At 39.5% G+C, this 20,988-nt stretch overlaps 1 protein-coding gene across 1 annotated transcript in view; it reads left to right on the top strand.

Annotated features, from left to right (window-relative positions):
* CUL5 (cullin 5) overlaps positions 1–20,988 on the top strand; it is a 102,566-nt gene that overhangs the window by 67,817 nt on the left and 13,761 nt on the right. The window contains exons 9-13 of the mRNA XM_058663951.1: positions 716–846; positions 1,056–1,163; positions 4,868–4,932; positions 19,525–19,657; positions 20,474–20,605. Coding sequence (XP_058519934.1) covers positions 716–846; positions 1,056–1,163; positions 4,868–4,932; positions 19,525–19,657; positions 20,474–20,605 — 569 coding nt within the window. The remainder of the gene's footprint in view (positions 1–715; positions 847–1,055; positions 1,164–4,867; positions 4,933–19,524; positions 19,658–20,473; positions 20,606–20,988) is intronic.

The following is a 20,988-nucleotide window of genomic DNA, read 5'->3' as shown; positions in this document are numbered from 1 at the left end:
TTTAGCATCTGAATGTATTATTGTAGATTTAATTGTGTCTAACTACAAAGTTCCATTTAATCTCTAGTTGAATTTACAGTGCATATTTTGATTTGCTAAATGTACTCATTTTTGTAAAAACAAAATTATAGTGAAAAGCAAGCTATTCATTACCATGAATGAAATATTTAGATTCTATATGCCAATTTAAGATGATTTACATCTGATGTGTTTTGGACTCCCTTTGAAAATACTTATTTTCAAATAGGTAGGGTTTTTGTGAAGGTCAGTTAAATGGTGTAACATGAAAAAGTGCATTAATACATTTTTATCATTTAAAATCCTGTTTGTTTATAGTCATAATTTCTGGGTTTTTTAACCTTTAATGGTGCAGCTGTCTTCCTAGTAGTACAACTACCTTATGAAATGTACTAATGTTCTGTGTAAACTGATGGACTTCAAATAAAAAATGGTTTATCACATATGAGGTGCAATGACTTCCTTTTTAGGGGTGTTCGTTTTGTAGTATCTGATCATTTTCAGTTAGATCTAATTTTGTTTTAAATTTGAATACACAGAGAAGGTAGAGCAGGAAGCCTTGCTCACCATAGCAGTTCCTCAACCAACGGTACGCACAGAATGCTAGTAACATCATACAATTCTCCAAACTCTTACTAGCACAGGTATTTTATGATAGTGAATGAAATGATTACATGGATGTATTCTGTCCTTTCAGAGTTACATTTAATGTTTTCATTGATGGACAAAGTTCCTAATGGAATAGAGCCAATGTTGAAAGACTTGGAGGAGCATATCATTAGTGCTGGCCTGGCAGATATGGTAGCAGCTGCTGAAACTATCACTACTGTAAGTTCTCTTCAATGGCAATAGTAAATGTGTATCAAGGTTATTTAAGTGTGTATCTGGGTATTTACATTACTAACTGGAAGAGCAAAACAGTGATGTTCAAGCATCTTTGCTATCAAGAAAAAATTCTTTTATAGGTTATATATTTTTGCTTTTTGATGTCATTGTGTTCCTTTTAGAAACTCAAATATAAAACATTTTGTTTCTAGGACTCTGAAAAATATGTTGAGCAGTTACTTACTCTATTTAATAGATTTAGTAAACTCGTCAAAGAAGCTTTTCAAGATGATCCACGATTTCTTACTGCAAGAGATAAGGTATGTACTTCTGAATATTAACACTTTATGTTTGAAGTGTTACTGTCATAATTTACTTTTAGTACATGATATACACTATCTTGCTATTAAATTTGAAACAGCCTAGCAGCTCTAATTTTTTCAAAAGTGGAGAGCAGCTATATTTATTACATTTGATCCATTAGACTTGCCTTTTTTAAAGCATTGAGTGTTCTGTGAACTAGAATTTATCTAGAAATTGTTTTCTTTATTTTTCTAAGAATTTTTGTTTGTCTTTGAATATTAGGATTATTGAATCCCTGTTCATCATTCCTGTAAATCCCAGCTTGAAGTGTACTTCCCTGGAATTTGTTTGATGGATTCCCCACCTACCTATGCAGTTTATCCCAAACAGAATTGATTGCATTGGTGGTTCAGTGGTAGAATTCTCGCCTGCCAAACAGAATTGACTCCTCTATCTGCTATGCTTGCATAAGGTTCCTTTGGTTATCCTGGCTTCTGAGGGAAGCATTTACACTGAATACAGACTTTTCACATCAGAACTAAGATGTAATAATGATAAAGAAACATTGTTTGTCCATAAAGTTGTGTCGTTTTAAATGTCATAAAGATGTCACAAGAAATTACTGTTAGGGGCCCATATTGTAGTACAGCAAGTTAAGTTGCTGTCGGTGAATCTGACATGCAGTATTAGAGTGCTGGTTTGAATCCCAACTGTTCCACTTCAGTCCATCTGCCTGCTAATGCACTGGGGAAGGCAGTGGCAGATGCGCTCATCACATGGAGAGCCTGACAGAGTTCCTGGCTCCTGGGTTCCATCTGGTGCAGCCCAGCTCTTGTGGCCCTTGTAGGCATTTGGGGAGAGAGGCAGAGAATGGAAACTGTTTCTCCCTGTTTCTCCCTGCTTTCTGTCACTCTGCCTCATAAATGAATTAATCTTTTTAGGGAAAATTTACTCTTTTTGTTTCTTCAACTACCCTTAATTACTTCCCAAGTGAGTGGTTTTATTTGTTTTGTTTTGTTTTGTTTTAATGACACTGAAAAGACAACTTTATGCATTAGTCTTTTTTTCCCTCTCTGTTTTGGTCGATTTTAAATAGGAAAGGGGTCAAGGGAATGGGGAGGTGGTGGGATCGTTTGAGGTCTTAAACGGAGTACTCTGCAGAAGCTTCACTGAGATGATGTTTCAGTCAGAATTGGTAATGGTGTCTAAGTCAGAATGTTCCACCCAGAGGAAGCAATGGCTGTAAAGTCTCTCTGACAGGAAAACACTTGGCATGTACCTAGAATAGGAGAAGAGACCACTGTGGCCAGAGTGGATGAGTGAGAGGGGGAGAGAGCAGGAAATAAATAGGAAACAGAAGGCCACATCATGTAAGACTGTGAGCTGTGATATAAGGAATTTGTTTTTGTTTTTTTGTTTTTAAAGATTTATTTTTTTTTTTTTATTAGAAAGATATACAGACAGGAGGAGAGACAGAGAGGAAGATCTTCTATCCGCTGATTCACTCCCCAAGTGACAGCAACGGCCAGAGGTGTGCCATTCCAGAGCCAGGAGCCTCTTCCGGGTCTCCCACATGGGTGCAGGGTCCCAAGGCTTTGGGTCATCCTCGACTGCTTTCCCAGGCCACAGGCAGGGAGCTGGCTGGGAAGTGGGGCCACTGGAATTAGAACCGGTGCCCATATGGGATTCCCATGTGTGCAAGGCGAGGACTTAAGCTGCTAGGTTACCACACTGGGCCCCTCAATATATAACTAGTTTTGAAAATGAGAGGAACGTGTGTAGGAAGGCAAGGCGATGTAAAGAGAAAGGATGGTAGCAAACAGAGTGAGGTGTTGACTATGGTTAGCTGCTGTAGCTTATTCCTAAAAGTATTAAAGACACTGCTTAAAATTATTCCTCTTACGAGGTATTGATTCCTTCACATCTCTAGCCTGCCAGAAGTATAGGCAGGTTGTATCTCCAGTCTTAGAAAGTGCATCGTTAGGTATAGATGTTGATATTTATAGTGAGAGAAGCCAGAGGGGAGAGAGAGGTTTGACAGTGTCTGTCGTACGAACTGTATGGCTTAGAATTAAAAGATAAAAGTGACAGTAGCTACTAAATGTGGAAGGCTTTGGCTGACCACTTTCCTAGCCAACCCAGTGAGAGCTCTCCCTTTCAGCAATTTTCTTTGAGTACGCATCTCGACTCCCACTGACTCTGTTCCGTTATCATCTATCTGACATTTCTTTCCCTATCCCTAGTAACAGCTGTTTTTGTTTTCTTTGTATATTTGAATATTTTGTAAGTTTGACAGGGCAATAATGTAATATTTTTCTTTCTATGTCACACCTGCTTCAGTTAGCATAGTGCCCTGTAGGTTTATTCATTCTGTAGCAAGTGTCAAGATACCTTCTTTTTTATTCCAGTGCACATACAGAGCACAGTTTCTTTATCTGTTCGTCCTCCTACAGATGGATACTAATGATGTTTCTATACCTTGGCTACTGGGAATAATGCAACAGTGAACATAGGAGTACAAAAAACCTTGTATGGTAGTGATTTTGGTTTGGGGGTAGTATATGCTTAGAAGGAGGGATTCCTGGGATTCTGATAATATGTGAATAGAGTTCCACATTTGCTAATGAATCAGGTATAGAAAATGATTAGTTAAAAATGCCACTACAGTGCTGGCATCATGACAGACATTAAGCTGGTGCTTGAGACATAGATGCTGACACTCTATATTGGAATTTGAGTCCTGGTTACTCTCCTTGGGATCCAGCTCCCTGCTAATAGGAAAGCAGTGGAAGATGGCCAAACTGCTTGGACCCTTCCATCCTCATGAGACCTGGGTGGGATCCCAGGCTTCTGAATGGCCTTGCCCTGGCCATTATAGCCATTTGGTTAGTGAACCAATAGATGGAAATCAATCTGTCTCTCTCTCTCTCTCTCTCTCCTCTGTCTTTTATTTCTCTCTTTAGTTGTCCCTTTCAAATTAATCAATAAATCTTAAAAAAAAAAGGCATTGAGATTTGTTTCTAATCAATTAGAAGAACATGTTTAATGCAGTGAGAAAGGTTGTGGGGAAAGGTTTTGAGATAAAGTAGGATCAGAACTACAGCTTTGAATAAATTAACTTAAATGTCTGTTAAACATCCGTGTAGTGGTATAGAGTCTGAGAGAAAATGGGCCTGGAAAAATCTGTGTGTCAGCTTGTACTCACCCTGTATCTGTGATTAAGGTGAGGTGCTATCTTGCATGAGGAGAGAGGAAAAATGAACAACATGTCCAGCAGAACCCGGATGCTAGAAAACAAATAGGGGAGGTTCCCGCAGGAGAGGCACTGTGTTTTACATGTGCTGCTGCTGGTAAGGATTCCGCATTCACTTCAGCATGCTGAGGTTGTGAGTGACTTTGGTAAAAAGAATTCTGGTGAGTAGTGGTGTGAAAACCTTATGAGAGTGGTTTCCAGTAGAATGCAGGCAGAAACTTGGAGACAGTGTGTTGTATTAACTTTTCTGGAACTTAGCTCAAGGGAGGGAGAGAATTGGAGTATTAGCTAAAAGGGGCAAAACCAGAAGATAGCTTTGAAGATGTAAAAGAAACAGGTGATGTTTTTGTTATGAAACTACAAAAACAACAGAGAAGGAAAATGGATACGTATATTTTAGAAATGCCATGATTTATCTCTAATTGTATTTTGAATATTAAAAATAATATATTTCAAATTATTTTGCAGGCATATAAAGCAGTTGTTAATGATGCTACTATTTTCAAACTTGAATTACCTTTGAAGCAGAAAGGGTAAGCTATTTACAACCATATTTTAAAAATACTTGAAATTTTCAAAATGTTTTATGTGCTAGCTGTGCGGGGTTCCCTGTTACTCTTTTAGCCTTGTTATAGCTCTTATTGCTTTAATGAATTTTACTACCTTTGGCTATTAAAAATATTTTATGTAGTTTTGTGTTAAATTACTTTTATGATAAAGAAAATTGTATGTTTCAAGTGTAAAAGCTATAGAAGATGTCTCAGTTCATCAGTGTTATAAGAAAGGGAAGTTGGGCCCGGTGCTATGGCCTAGTGGCTAAATCCTTACCTTGAATGCGCCAGGATCCCATATGGATGCCAATTTCTTTCCTGGCTGCTCCACTTCCCATCCAACTCCCTGCCTGTGGCTTAGTAAAGCAGTTGAGGATGGCCCAAGGCCTTAGGTCCCTGGACCCGCATGGGAGACCCAGAAGAGGCTTCTGGCTTCGAATTAGCTCAGCTCTGGCCATTGCAGCCACTTGTGAAGTAAACCAACAGATGGAGGATCTTTTTCTCTGTCTTGCCTTCTCTGTAAATCTACCTTTCCAAGAAAAATAAGTGTTTAAAAAAAAATAAGAAAGGGGAGTTAATTGTAATGTAAATTTAAAATTAACATTTGAAAAATTTTTAATAGGAGGAATTTGCTTGTGCTAACCACAATTTATAGAAAATTTGAATATTAAGATATAATTATTGTAAGTTACAATAATACAAGTAGCAATAAAAGCTAATAAAAGAAATTGGAATACTGTTGCAAAGAAGTTTTAATTGTTAATAATATTTGAAAAAATACCATTTTTCGATAAGGAAAAAGTGGTTTAGATTTCTTTCTCTACTGCTGAACTGTATAACTTGCTTGAGTGATAGAAGACACCTGGAGCATGGTTGACATAGTTTAGAAGGCTATAATAGTACTCTGGTATAAATTTTGAGATGTGTGAAACACGTTATTCTACTGTCTTAACAGCCTCATCTCATGAGTACTTAGAAATATTCCTTCTTCTCAAGCATTTTTTATGAATATTTTCAGTTATAGCATTGTTGCTGTAATTACTTTTTTGAACATGTATCCCTCTGGATAGTTGGCCTTCTTCATCCATCCGTAAGGTGCATTTCCTAGGTTCAACCAACCACAATTGAAAATATTGGGATTTTTTTTGTTCTGAATGTGTGAAGATTTGTTTTCATGTCATTATTTTCCAAACACTACAATAAGTGTATAAATGGCAGTAATTGTGTGGGAAGATGTGCATAGATTATATGTACATGCTGCCATTTTGCGTTTGAGCCTTGCACATCCTCAGTTTATATTTGGGTAGAGGGGGAGTGCTAGAACTGATCCTTTTCATAAACCAAGGGAAAAGTACTATCAGTCAAGTTTTAAAATTCATTTCTATAAGTTGTAGACATTGGTAACCTTTATTCCCTGAGTACTTCAGCATGCAGACATTGATTGCTTTCCATGTTTATGTTTTGAGGAGAATTTTTATGTAGTTATATACAAGTGTTCAGTGAAAATAGACTAAGTTTTGACAGATGCCATAATGTATAACATTTCCATAACTGTAGAATTGTGTCATGCCCATTCCTTTCATCAGTCAACCCTTGATCTAATCATTTCATTGCAGATTAGTTTTGTCCTGGGATTATATGTAAATGGAATCACATAAGTTCAATGCAACCCCCCTTTTTAAGATTCATTTGCTTTTATTTGAAAGACATATACGAAAAAGAAGAGCGATATCTTCCACCACTCTCCAAAGGCTACAATGGCCAGAGCTGAGCCGATCCAAAACCGAGAGTCTCGTCCAGGTCTCCCACATGGATGCAGGATCCCAAGGCTTTGGGCCACCCTCCTCTGTTTTCCGAGGCCATAAGCAGGGAGCTGGATGGGAAACAGAGCAGCCGGAGACATGAACTGGTGCCCATATAGCATGCTGGCAATTGCAGATGCAGAATTAGTATGTTGAGCCACAGCATGAGCTCCTCATTGCCAACTTTTTTTTTTTAATGATTTATTTATTTATTTGAAAAGTGGAGTTGTGGTGGAGGGAGAAAGAGGGAAAGAGATCTTTCTTTTACCAGTTTACTGTCCAAATGGCTGCAACAGCAAACACTGGGCTAGACCAAATCCAGGAGTCAGGAGTTTCATCCAGTGCTTTGATGTAGGTACAGGGTCCCAAATCCTCAGGCCTTGTGCTGCTGCTGTCGTAGGCGAGCTAGTAAGAGACAGATCAGAAATGGAGGAGGCAGGATTCAAACCAGGGCTCATATGAGATGCCAGCATTGCAGATAGTGGTTTAATCCACTATATCACAGCACCAGCCCCACTGCCTAGTTGTCTATGTAAAACTTTTTTCATTCAATTCGTGTATCTGGTGTTTTGTTTTGTTTTGCTTTGCTTTGTAAGATTTACTTTACTCATTTAAAAGGTAAAGTTAGAGAGAGAAAGGGGTCAACCTTCCATCCACTGGTTCACTAACCAAATGGCTGCAGTGGCTGGAGCTGGGCCAGATGAAACCCAGGAGTCAGGGTTTTCTTCTGGGTTCTCACGTGGGCATAGGCCAGACTGACGTGATTGATTTCCCTGCTCCCCTAGCTTGAAGGATCCATATTTGGAAATGTTCACCCTTGGGAGCAGCGTCATGGAATGGGAGAACATCAGCTTGGCATGCAGGGCTCACACACCCAGGAGATTCCTGAAGTTATGGCTCTCCTCCCTGGGACCAGGCCCCAAAAGTCTAATTAATTGCACTTACATGTCCCTTGCAACTGAGAACCAACAAAAAGGTAACCATGTATACTGACTATAAAAGTATGATTTTTTTGGGCCCGGCACAATAACGTAGTGGTTAAGGTCCTCGCCTTGCACGCCCATGATCCCATATGGGTGCAAATTCTAATCCCGGTGGCCATGCTCCACATCCCATCCAGCTCCTTGCTTGTGGCCTGGGAAAGCAGTCGAAGACAGCCCAAGGCTTTGGGACCCTGCACCCACGTGGGAGACCCGGAAAAAGCTCCTGGCTCCTGGCTTCGGATTGGCTCAGCTGCAGCCATTGTAACCACTTGGGGAGTGAATCATCAGATGGAAGATCTTCCTCTCTATTTCTCCCCCTCTCTGTATATCTGCCTTTCCAGTAAAAATAAGTAAATCTTAAAAAAAAAAGTGTGATTTTTCAGCAGTCATGCTCAGGGAGCCATGTGGAAAGAAGGAAGTCTCTCAATAGCAGGTGAAAGCAAAGCAAACATGCAAAGTAATGCTTGGCTCCTAAGGCCAAAGAAGTGCCCAGTATGTGCTACATGGCTGAGAACCAAACTGCTAATGGAACTACTAAATTAGACCAGATAGTAAAATAGGTGGCTCAGTGTAGGCCCCAAAGGACCAAAGAAGGCCAAACAGGGAATCATGTTAATACCAGAGAATATTACAGAAAAGGAGATTAATCATATCCAGGCTACTCACTTATGATCAGGATGCCACTCTACAATGGAGGAGTAAATAATCGGGCCAAATGTGAGAAAAACTCTCCCAAGAGAACCCCAAACCATGTGGTCTGTGCAAAACACAATCAAAGATTGGATTATCATTAGGACAGTTCAAGGGCACCAGAAGACTGACAAATACATCTTCTCATGATGCCAAAGGCAACTGAAAACCTCAAATACTTCTTGGTTTTAGGAAACACATTTATAGGATGGGTGGAAACTTCCCCAAATAAAACAAAATCCTATAAAGAGCTGAAGGCCTTCCTTAAGGAAATAATTCCCAGGTTTGGACTCCCCTATTCAACTCACAGTCACAAGTAAGGAGATTCATTGCCAAGGAATCACAAAGTATCAGGAGCTTCAGGAATATGATGAATTGTCATGCCTCCTACACATCTTGATCAAGTGGAAAAATGCAGAAAAATGAATGATGCCTTTAAAAAAACCCGCCCAACATCTGTCAGGAAACTAACCCAATTTGGAATAAGGCAATGCTAGTTGTATGGTTTCTAAGTTCAAAGATCCTCAGAGAAGTAGGTTCTAATTGAGCCCTTACGAAATGCTGTGTGGAGACTTTGCTGACACAAAAGATAAGCCTCTGAGTATGTTCAATCTCTCTGTGACTCTCATTGTGACTTGCCACTCAAATTTGCCTACAACAAGTTGACCTATCCCACTGATGTACATCTTCACAGTATATCCCCAGGAGACCTAGGGTTATTAAAATACCAAAAAAAACCCCCAAAAAAAACCACACACTAAAGAGCAACTCCAACTTCACTGAGTTGGACTCTTTCCTATCCTACAGATGATCAGCCTGTAACTGGCACAATACACTGGCAGGCTGGTCACTGTTGGGTACCTGCAGCTATCTAGACAAGTAGGTGTCTGATTTCTTAGTTGGCCCAGCCTTTGGGTCAAGACTGATTTCTTAACCTCTGATGGATAAGCAAGTCCAAAGGCCTGCTAATAATCTTGCAGTACCAAAACTGGTGCATGTAGTATAGCTCATGCAAGTTTAGGAAGACCTGGTGTTTTTCCCCATTTGATTCTGATGTATCATTTTCTGATCCTTTTAGGACTTCATTTAGGGGTTTGCTTTAAGACCAAAATTTGGAATCCAGACATGGCAGAAATCTGCCATTTCTGAGAAATCTCTGAATTGCTGATGGATGGCAGAATGAGCCACCCTGCAAGAGCCTTTCTTTAGTCAGGAAGTAGGTTTCTCTACCTTTGTGAAAGTTTAAATCCAAGATGCCTCACAATTCATGGTGAAACGTTGGCTTTTTTCCCCCTCCCCCTTGGAAACTTGGCTTTCAGCCAAAAATGTTGAGGTTAATGTAGTGATTTTATCTGCTGCCCCATGGGTCTAGCTGACAATCAAAATGACTATTGAAATTGTACACCCCTATGTAAGATGTAAATTTTCTGGATCCCTTGCCAAAACTTGTTCAAATATTTTTCTCCAGGCATTTTTGAAGTCCTGGAGAAGGAAATTCCAACAATGTTAGCTTTTTATTTTCTGCTGTCAGAGGTTCACCCATTCAAAGACAGATAATTGTTGGAATCCAGAGTCCAAAGAGATGGAGTAGAGAGCTTCCTTTACATCTCAAAATGTAACCCAGAAGTAAACTGGATTGTAAGCAGGAGTATGGATTGGGTAGATGTTATCCACAGTCTGCTTCATAACTCTTAAATCTTGTGCAAACTGCTATTCCCAAGTTCCCAGTTTCTGGACTGGCAAGAAAGGAATATTGTAAAATGACTGACATGACCACATTTAAGGAGCTTAATTATCTTTTGGCCATTACTCTTGATGGAGATTGTCTACATTTAGGTGTTTGAGAATTGGAATGATGGCTTGATTGGCTGTTCTTGCTCTTCACGTTTTTCCTTCTGGCCACACAAGCCTTTTCCTCTCACAAGATCTCAAAAATATCATTTGATTGTTTCTTTTCCTGTGGGAGAACACAGGCGTCATGGAGACACTTGAATTTCTAGTTTCCTAGAGGAAAAGTTTATCTGTGCTCCCGATTTTTGCAGATCTGTTCCAGTTGAGGTATATGTGGTTTTAATTTTCAAATGTTTAGGATTTTTTTTAAGACATTTTTGTTTATTTGAGAGCCAAGAAGTAGAGAAAAAGAGACATGGAAAGAGTTTCCAATTCTTTTCATTCCCCAAGTGTTTTCAATGGCCAGGGCTCGGCCAGATTAAAGGCAGGAGCTAGGAGCTATATCTGTTGCTGCCACATTGGTGAAGTGACCAAAGCACTTGGACTATCTGTTGCTGCTTTTGCTAGATGTATTATCAGGGAGCTGGATCTGAAGTAAAGCAGCTGAGACTCAAACTAACACCCATATGGGATGTAGCTGCTGCAGACAGCACCTTAGCTTGCTGCACCATGGTGCTAGCCCCAAGTATTTAGGGTTTTATGACTTTCTTACTGTTAATAATTTTTAAATTTTAAGTATGTGTTGAGAATTAGAATGATGGCTTTGAATTTTAAGTATGTGTTGACCCTTTTCTGTGTCCTGCCTCATTATACTCATTTATAGTTGAAAAGAATGTCTGTTCTAATCTTTCTTATGTTCACTTTCTATATAGTATTTTTCTCCTTTTTTTCCTTTAAAATGTGTTCAGATAGACAGCATGTGCTAGGTCTTGTTTTTTTTTATCTAGTTTGATAATTTCTGCCACTGAGTATTGACTTCATTTATGTGTATATTGATATGATTGGATTTGGTGTGCCATTTTCTTGTTTGTTTTCTGTTCTTCCTTTAATTTCTTCCTTGCCTTCTTTTGAGCTTATTAAATTATTTTAGATTTCCATTTCAAGTTATATTTTGGCTTCTTATTTAACTTGCTGATTTTTTTTCTTTACAATGATTATTATGGGCATTACATACTCATATATATTCTTAGCCTCTCCCAGTCTACTTGAAATTAGTATTGTGCCATTTTATGCCAATTAAAAATTTGGTGAATACATAATTCCTTTTACCTCACCTTCCTTTATGCTCCTGGTATGTGTACTTCTCCATATGCCGTGTATACTGAACACCACCATAACTGCTTTAAATGGAAGTTAAAATACAGCATTTTTACATTTACCTGCATATTATGTAGCTCCAGTGCTTTTATTCTTTTCCGAAGGTCTCAGTGTTCTGGTATTATTGACTTTCAGCCCTAAGAACTTGGTTTAGCATTTTCTAGTGTAATTCTGCTAGAATTGATTGTCTTTGGGTTTCTTTATCTGTCAGTATCTTTATTCTCTCTCTCTTTTTTAAGATTTATTCATTTTTATTGGAAAGGCAGATTTACAGAGGAGAGACAGAAAAAGATCTTCCATCTGTTGATTCACTCCCGAAATAGCTGCAATGACTGGAGCTGATTCAAAGCTAGGTGCTTCTGGCTCTCCCACATGGGTGCAGGGTTCCAAGACTTTGGGCGATTTTCTGCTGCTTTCCCAGGGAGAAGGAAAGGAAGTGGAGCAGCTGAAACACGAATCAGCACCCATATGGAATGCAGGGACTTGGCGGTGGAGGATTAGCTATTTGAGCCACTGTGCCAAGCCCCTTTATTCTTGAAGCTGTGTTTACTGTTTATAGAATTCTGGGTTAATAGGGTCTTTCCTTACAACACATTGTTATAACATTGGTTGTTGTTGTTTTTTTGAGTGACAGAGCTTCCATCTATTAGTTAACTCCCCAGATGTTCACTTTGGGTCAGGGAATCTGGAAAAGGCTAAAGCCAGGAATCAGGAATTAAATCTAGATCTCCCATGCGGGTGGCAGAAACCCAATTGCTTACACCGTCATAACTCCCTCCCAGGGTCGGATTAGCAGGAATCTGAAACAGGAGTCGGAGGTGGGTATCAAACCCAGGCATGCTGGTATGGAATGCAGGGACCACTGATCACAAATGCTGGGCAGAATGCTTACCATACATACCAATGTTTTTGAGCCCCACTTTTGTGATGAAAAGTCAGATGTCATTTGCAGTCATTCTGCAGTTTTGTTTCTTTACTTCTAGATTTTCTTGGGAACCAGAATTCTGGCATGGTGGCTTAAAGTGCTACTTCCAATGTCAGCATCTCATATCAGAGAGCCTATGCAAGCCCCTAATGTACTACTTCCAATCCAGCTTCCTGCTAATGCATTTGGGGAGGCAGCACATGATGATCCAAGTATTTGGGTTCCTGCCACCCATGTGGGAGACTGGGATGGAGTTCCTGGCTCCAGGTGTTGGCCTGGCCCAGACCCTAACTGCTGAGGCTTGTGAGGGGTGAACCAGTGTATTAAAGATCCCTCTACCCCTACACACACATACACACATACCATGTCACTTCGCTCTCTCATGTCTTTTGAATAAATGGTAATACATTTTTTCTTCATGCTTTAATATGAGGAAAAACAGAACATGAACAAAGAAACAGTAATACGATCCATTTCTTGTTTTACATGTATAACTCTATCCAAAAAATAAATTCCCAGAAGTTAAGGTTGCTGATTTTCTTTTATTTTTTTTGCTCCTAAAATCGTTATTTCCTTTCTTAGGCCAAAAATATAATAGAAACACTGTGTAGTGAAATGAGTTTCAGTAGCTGATCCAAACAGGGAATGCAGGCAGATGTTATGGTTGTTAGAGGTGGAAGAAATGATTTTCTAAGAACAAACTTTATTTAGTAGACTAACTTATCTGGAGGACTAGAGTAGGTTATAGTATGCAAGAGCTTCCATTGAAGACAATTAGAAAAATTAGGGAACAGGCAGCTGGCACCATGATGTAGTCGGTTAAGCTTCCACCTATGGTGCCAGTAACCCATATGAAAACTGGTTTGAGTCCCAGCTGCTCCACTTCTAATCTAACTCCCAGCTAATGTGCCTGGGAAAGTAGCAAAAGATGGCCCAAATTCTTGGGCCCCTGTCTCCATGTGGCAGACCTGGAAGAAGTTTCAGGCTCCTGGCCTCATACTGGCCCAGTTCTGATGTCTGCAGACATTTTGGGGGTTTGAACCAGCAGTTGGAAGATCTCTCTCCTCTGTCTCTGTAAGCCTGCGTTTCTAAAACTACATAAAGGAGAAAATTTTTTAAATGTTAGGAAACAGTGATTTTAATGTTATCAAAGAGCTGCATAAGTGTGGCAAAATAATTGAAAGGGAAATGGGAGAGAAGGCTGGGATTGGCTAGTGGCAGTAGGACTTTTGGAGGTTCCACAATAGTAGAGTAGCAAGAAGTCCCTGGGCTCTCGATTGGAAGCCCAGGAGGAACGTTCTGTAGATTGAGTGGCACACCCAACATCACCTGATTCTTGTGAAACCTGCAACTCAGTTTAAACCAGCTCATTTCCTAATTGGGTTACAATTGTCAGACTCTCAAAAGGTGGATTATGGCCCTCCTCATGTCAGATAATATCATCTTGTGCCTTGGTACTTCCGTTATACAGAGTCCAGTATTCAGTATGACATATATGACATTACAGGTCTGTGAAGACAGAGCAACTAATTATCACCTAATAGAAAAATTATTTTAGAAGCAAATTCTCCAGTGAACCTGTTTTGGAGTTGGCCAATAGGGAGTTTAATTAAGATTAGTGGGTTAGCCCCGCTTGGGAAACTTCTTCATCCTCACTAGGCTAGTTAAAATTTACAAAGTGGGATCCTGTATTGTGGTGCAGTGGATTAAGCTGCTCAATGCTGGCATCCCCTGTGGATTGCAGTTCATGTCATGCTTTGTTTTCAATCTAGCTTCCTGTTTATGTGCCTGGGAAAGCAGCAGAAGGTGGTCCAGGTGCTTGGGCCCCTGCCTGCCATGCAGAAGCCCTGGACAGAATTCCAGCCTCCCTGCTTTGGTATGACAGCCTGATTCTTGCAGCCATTTGCAGAGTGAACCAACAGATGAAAGATCTCTGTGTTTTCCCCTTTGTCTGTAACCCATGCCTTTCAAATAATTGTTTTGTTTTTTTAATTTTAAGGTAGATATTAAAAAAAAGTGTTAGTAAGGATGTAGAAAAATTATTGGTAGTGCAGCTACTTTGTTTTTTTGTTTATGTAAATTGTGATTATTTAAAAACAAATAAGATTTGCATATTTAAGAAGCATATAATTGAGACAAATGTTAGCAACTTTTAGATAATGTTTTCTTAATTCTCATAAATACTAAAATGAGACATGAAAATGTTAGGAAATTTTGTTAATTTGAGCTAAAATTAGTGAATAGCTACTAACAGCACTTAAGAGAGACAAAACTATCAGGCATATCAGGTACTTTGTAGAGTTAGGGGTTTGGACTTTCAGTTTTCTCCGAGGCTGTTCTTAAATGCCCAGTGCAGCTACTTTGTATCCAGTTTGTTTTTCGAGAAGTTAAGCCCAGTCAGTAAGGCCCAGTAGTCTAATTATATATATGTGTTATATATAATTATATATATATATATATATATATACACACACACACATACATACACACAAGAAATTTAAAATATACATCTATTCAAAAATTGGTGTATAAGCGTTGATATTTGAGAAGAATTATTCTTAATGGCCCCCAACTGGAAGCAGCTCAAATGACTGATTAGATAAAGAAAAAGTAGTATATCCATACAAGGAAATATTTTTCAGCCACAAAAACCTTCTAATTTTTTTTTTAAAGATTCATGTATTTTTATTGGAAAGTCAGATATACAGAGAGGAGGAGAGACAGAGAGGAAGATGCTACACAGGTAGCTGGATGAAAAGTGGGGCTTCCGGGATTAGAACCGGCGGCCATATGGGATCCTGGTGAGTTCAAGGTGAATACTTCAGCTGCTAGGCCATCGCGCATGGGCCCAAAACCTAATTTTAACAAAGGATAAAAAAAAAGATTTTCTGGTGTATGTACAATATAAAAATACTCTGAAAACACGCCAAGTTAAATAAGGTAGAAACAAGGGACAGATTTTGTATGAATACACTTGTGTGAGGTCAAGCCCATCAAGACAAAAACAGAATAAGGGCCCGGCATGATAGTGTAATGGTTAAGGTCCTCAGCTTGAACGCCCCAGGATCCCATATGGGCGCTGGTTCTAATCCTGGCAGCTCCACTTCCCATCCAGCTCCCTGCTTGTGACCTGGGAAAGCAGTTGAGGATTGCCCAATACACTGGGACCCTGCACCTGCGTGGGAGACCTGGAGGAAGTTCCTCGCTCCTGGCTCCTGGCTTTGTTGCATCGGTGCAGCTCCGGCCATTGCAGCCACTTGGGGAGTGAATCGTCTGACAGAAGATCTTCCTCTCTGTCTCCCCTCCTCTCTGTACATCTGCCTTTCCAATAAAATAAATAAATCTTTAAAAAAAATAGAATAAAAGCTACCAAGCAGGGTGAGCATGGTGATGAGCTGAGCCAGTGCTCGGTAATTCCTGCATCTGACTTTGGAGTCGCAGTGTGAATCCTGGCTGTTCTGCTTGCAATCCTGCATCCTGATAATGCGCCTGGGAAGCAGCAAATGATGGTGTGTCTGGGCTTCCTGCCACTCACCTTGGAGACTGGCTTAATGTTCAGGGCTTCTGCTTATAGGACAGGCAGATTTATAGAGTAAAGGAGAGATCTTCCATCCACAGATTCTCTCTCCTGCAAAATGGCGGCAATGACCAGAGCTGAGCCAATCCAAAGCCAGGAGCTTGGAGCCTCTTTGGGGTCTCCCACGTGTGCAGGGGCCCAAAGACTTGAGCCATCCTCTGCTGCTTTCTCAGGACTTATATAGGCTGCTGGATAGGAAGTGGAGCAACCAGGATGTGAACTGGCACTCCCACTGGGATACTAGAAGTTGGAGGATTAGCCTGTTGAGCCACAGTTGTGGGCAGAAAGAATATTTTTACAAGAAGATAACTAGGAGTTCTAGGGGTAAGGAAAATGAGATATTCTATAGTTCCGTGGATACAAAGTTTCTCTGAGATAATGAAGACATTCTGTAAATAAAATGCTGTCAATGAAATTAATACATACGCGCTTTTTACACTTAAAACCGGTCAAAGTAATCTCTTTTTACCAAAATGAAAGATATATTTTGCAAAAGAGATCTGCCTGTGTACATCTTTGACATGGACGACTTTCAAAAACATGCTAAGTAAAAGGCGTAAGTTACGTAAATTATATATTATGTAATAAACATTTACATTAGATCCAGAACCAACAGATTAACAAAAAGACACTAGTTTTTGCTCAGGGTTGTGAGGGGAGAATAGCTGGAGAATGGGATTTGATTGATATCGGATGTGAAGTTTATTTCAGGAGTAATGAAAATGTTATAAATTTGGTGATGTTGGTGATTACAGACTTGTAATGAATTGGTCCAAGTGTTTGCCCTGGTGGTTGGGATGTTGGCTGGGGAACCCGTGTCCTGAGTTGGAATGCTGGGGCCCAAGTTTTGGCTCTGCATCTACTCTAGTAGGCAGCAAATGAGGAGCACCGGGTCCCTAGCACTCGTGTAGAAGGAGCTAGGTTGTGTTCCAGTCTCTTGGCTTCAGTCGGAACCAGTCCAGGCTTTCGGGGGTTTTGAAGAGTGAGCCAGCAGATGAAAGATTTCTGTCTCTATCTTTGTGCACTCTGCGATCTCCTTCTGCTTTTCAAATAAGACGGAAATTAAATTTTTTATTTATTTAAGATTTATTTTTATTGGAAAGTCAGATATACGGAGAGAGAGGGGAGAGATAGAGAGGAAGATCTTCCATCAGTTCACTTCCCAAGTGGCCACAATGGCTGGAGCTGAGCTGACCCGAAGCCAGCAGCCAGGAGCTTCTTCCTGGTCTCCCATGTGGTTGCAGGGTCCCAAGGATTTGGGCCGTCCTTGACTGCTTTCCCAGGCCACAGGCAGGGAGCTGGATAGGAGATGGAGCTGCTGGGACCCGAAGCAGCACCCATATGAGATCCCAATGCAGGCAAGGTGAGGACTTTAGCCACTAGGCCAGCATACCAGGACCAAGTATAGTTTTGTTTTATTTTTATTTCCAGCAAGATGATTCAGGAAATGTTGAGTTTAATGACATCAAAAGAAAACTTGTTCCAGTCCCACCTACCTACTCATAAGAGTTCTCAAGGCAGAAACGGAACTGTTGCTAATTCTGGAATTCATAATTGAGAGTGAAAAATAAGATTTTTATCCAACACATTGTAAAAGCAGTTGATGAAATTTTAAATATATGCATTTTTAAAATATATCTATTTGGAAGACTGAGTTACAGAGAATGTAAGGTAGAAAGAGTCTGTCATCTGCTAGTTCACTCCCCAAATGGCCACAACAGCTGGGGCTGGCTCAGTCTGAAGCTCGGAGCTTGGGGCCATCCTCCACTGCTGTCCCTGACCATTAGCAGGGAGCTGGATCAGAAGTACAGCAGCAGGGATCCCAACTAGCCCCAATATGGGGGGCGGGTGCCAGTACTGCAGGAAAAACCTTAATGCGCTACACCACCGTACTGGCTCTGTGTCCATGTTTTATATATGAATATTGCACATGTTGTGTTACTAATTTGGATAGCTCAGGTTTTTGGAAAATAACACTTGAATTATAAAGTCATGTGAAAATTTTAAATGTTGCATTTAATTTTATTTACATATGTTATCTAGAGAAGTAGAATGGAAAATAAAAGACTTTCAAGCATGAAAATACACTTTACTGATTTAAATAACTCTTGTCGGGGAAGTGATATAGATATCCAAGTTGTTAATTAAGAATTTGTTCAAAGTGGGTAATTAACGTGAATGTTAAATTGGCACTTTAAAAAAAAAGGTTTTATTTTCATTTGAGAGACAGAGTTACAGAGGAAAGGAGAGAGATCTTCCTTCTGTTGGTTCACTCCCCAAATGGCTGTCATGGCTGGGGTTGAGGCAATCCGAAGCTTGGAGACAGGAGCTTCTTCCAGGTCTCCCACGCGTGTGCAGGGGCTTGAAGACTTGAGCCATTCTCTGTCACTTTCCCAGGCCATAAACAGGGAGCTGGATATGAAGTGAAGCAGCTAGGACACAAACCAGAACCCATATGGGATGCCTTTGCCACAGGTGGAGGCTTAGCCTACTGTGCCATGGTGCCGGCTCTGAAACTGGACATATTTAAAGGGTAAGGTAAGAATTGTAACCCTCAGAACTTCATATGGGTCCTGTTCCTTGGGTAGCAGGGACCCAAGCAATGGAGCTGTCATATGCTGCCTGCTAGTGTGCGTTAGCAGGAAGCTGGCTTGGAAGTAGAGCAGCTAGAATTGGACCCAGACTGTCTTAGGATATGAGGTTCCAAGGGGGTAATTTACCCTGCTGTACCACAATAGTCCATCCCTACATGAAAAAGCATAGTGTTATCATACAAAATATCTAGCAACATGCAGTTTTCCTAAAGCATGTTAGCATATGAAAGAGTAAAGTTCTTAAAAAGGCTTGGTTCTTTCCTGAAATGCCTACCCAGTCTGTCTGATATACTCTCTTTATTAAATTTGGCAAGCATGTTTCTTGTGAAAAAATCGAGAAAAAATTAAGACCATTGACAAAGCTGGCACTATGTTGAGGCATGGAAATACTTCTTGTACAAAATTTAATAACTTTCTTGCTTTCAGTGTACTGTAAATACAGGAATGGCACTTAGGGAATGAGTATTTGTTTAAGTTGTGAACCCTAAGACATCTGGCTTGCTCTCGCTAGTCCTAGCCCTAATCACCAGACTATGCAACATTAGAAACTAGTTTGTGGGACCAGCATTGTGACACAGTAAGCGAAGCAATCACTTGTAACTCTGACATCCCCTCTTGGCGTGCCAGTGTTGAGTCCTGGCTGCTCCACTTTCATTCAGTTCACAACTAAAGTCCATGGGAAAACAGTGGAGTCTGGCACAAGTTTTTGGCTTGGACCATCCCTAGCCACTGTGACTGGGGAATGTACCAACAAATGGAAAGAACTCTCTTCCCCCTCCCCCATTTCCTCTCCTCTTCCTTCCTCCGTTTTACTTCTGCCTCTTCTCTGGCTCTCTTTCTCTGCCTTTTAAATAAATAGACACATTTTTTAAAATTAGTCTGTGAAACATTGGCTTAAAAAAAAATTTGCAAATACCAGTCATTCTTCATCCATTGTTTCTGATTTTTTTTTTAGGGTGGGATTAAAAACTCAGCCAGAATCAAAATGCCCTGAGCTGCTTGCTAATTACTGTGACATGTTGCTAAGAAAAACACCGTTAAGCAAAAAACTAACCTCCGAAGAGATTGAAGCAAAGCTTAAAGAAGTGGTATATAGATTTTTTTTAATATATCTTAAAATTTGAAATTACCTTATTTTTGAATTTGTGTTTTATTTATGAGACTTTTTGTGATAGACTCTAAACAGTTATATAGATATAGATAGATAACCACTGTTGTTAGAAACTTCTATGTAATGTGACCTCTATGGGATAATTGCTGTTTCTACCTAAAAATTGGTATTCTGTAGCTGCCTGAAAGAGAAATATCACTTAATTCTTCTCTCTTTCTGATTCTTCTTAGGCAATTAAATTTTGGCTCCTATTAAAGAACTGAAAGCCTGGGTTGGGGAAGATGATATATGTGGAATAATTCAAATATTGGTGGTTCTTTATTCTTTTCGATAGACAAGCTAGATGAGTGAAAATAAGAATTACTTGCTTGTATTTTTTGTGTACTAGTTATTGATGAAATGTTATAATCCCAGGAATACAAAGAGGAGATAAATAATAGACAAAATACCAGAAAGATGAATGTCAGGGACAAATAAAGTTTGTGGGAAAGAAAATTGGAATAGCTGTTGATTTTCATGGGAAGAATTGTGACATTTGTTATATAATATTTTAAAAATTAGTTATTATAGTGACTAAAAGGTTATTTGGCTAAAGTCTAAAATTTGGTTCCTTTTTTAAATAGTGAAGTAAATGTTATTATTACTTAATGTTTCAGAGATGGGATAGTGTAATAGCTAGTCTGCATGTGTGCTCATAAACATTTGAATTTTGGCAGCTTCATATAAGAGGAACTAAGTGACAGAGATCCTAAAACATATACAAAAATTGAAAGTAACTTTGTTTTCCATACAGCTCTTGGTACTTAAATATGTACAAAATAAAGACGTTTTTATGAGGTATCATAAAGCTCATTTGACACGACGTCTTATATTAGACATCTCTGCCGATAGTGAAATTGAAGAAAATATGGTTGAATGGCTAAGAGTAAGTAACTTTTTAAAGAAACCATCTGCTTTCCTAATATAGCATGTGATTCATTATTGTGCTTCAGTCATATATTTTGGTGATAATGGTAGCAGCAAAGAAATAAACATTTTATAGTAATCCAATGTAAGTTATATAAAATAAAATGATATCTAATAAAGAAAATTTTCTTAATGACTTTCACTAAAGCACTTTTACTCTTGTTTTGTTTTGTTCTGATTTCTGACTCTACTCTCATTTCAAATTACTTTAGAGGTTATAAAACAAATCATTTGCTTCATGAGCTGCTTTCAATACTAAGTGTGTAACTATGGAGGTGCTTGTACAAATAAGTATAGGCGTATCTGCATAGCTAAAGGAATCTTTATGATGTCATATTGGGG

Source organism: Ochotona princeps, chromosome 4 (assembly GCF_030435755.1).
Source record: "Ochotona princeps isolate mOchPri1 chromosome 4, mOchPri1.hap1, whole genome shotgun sequence".
NCBI lineage: Eukaryota > Metazoa > Chordata > Mammalia > Lagomorpha > Ochotonidae > Ochotona > Ochotona princeps.
This window is presented reverse-complemented; position numbering and strand designations above follow the sequence as displayed.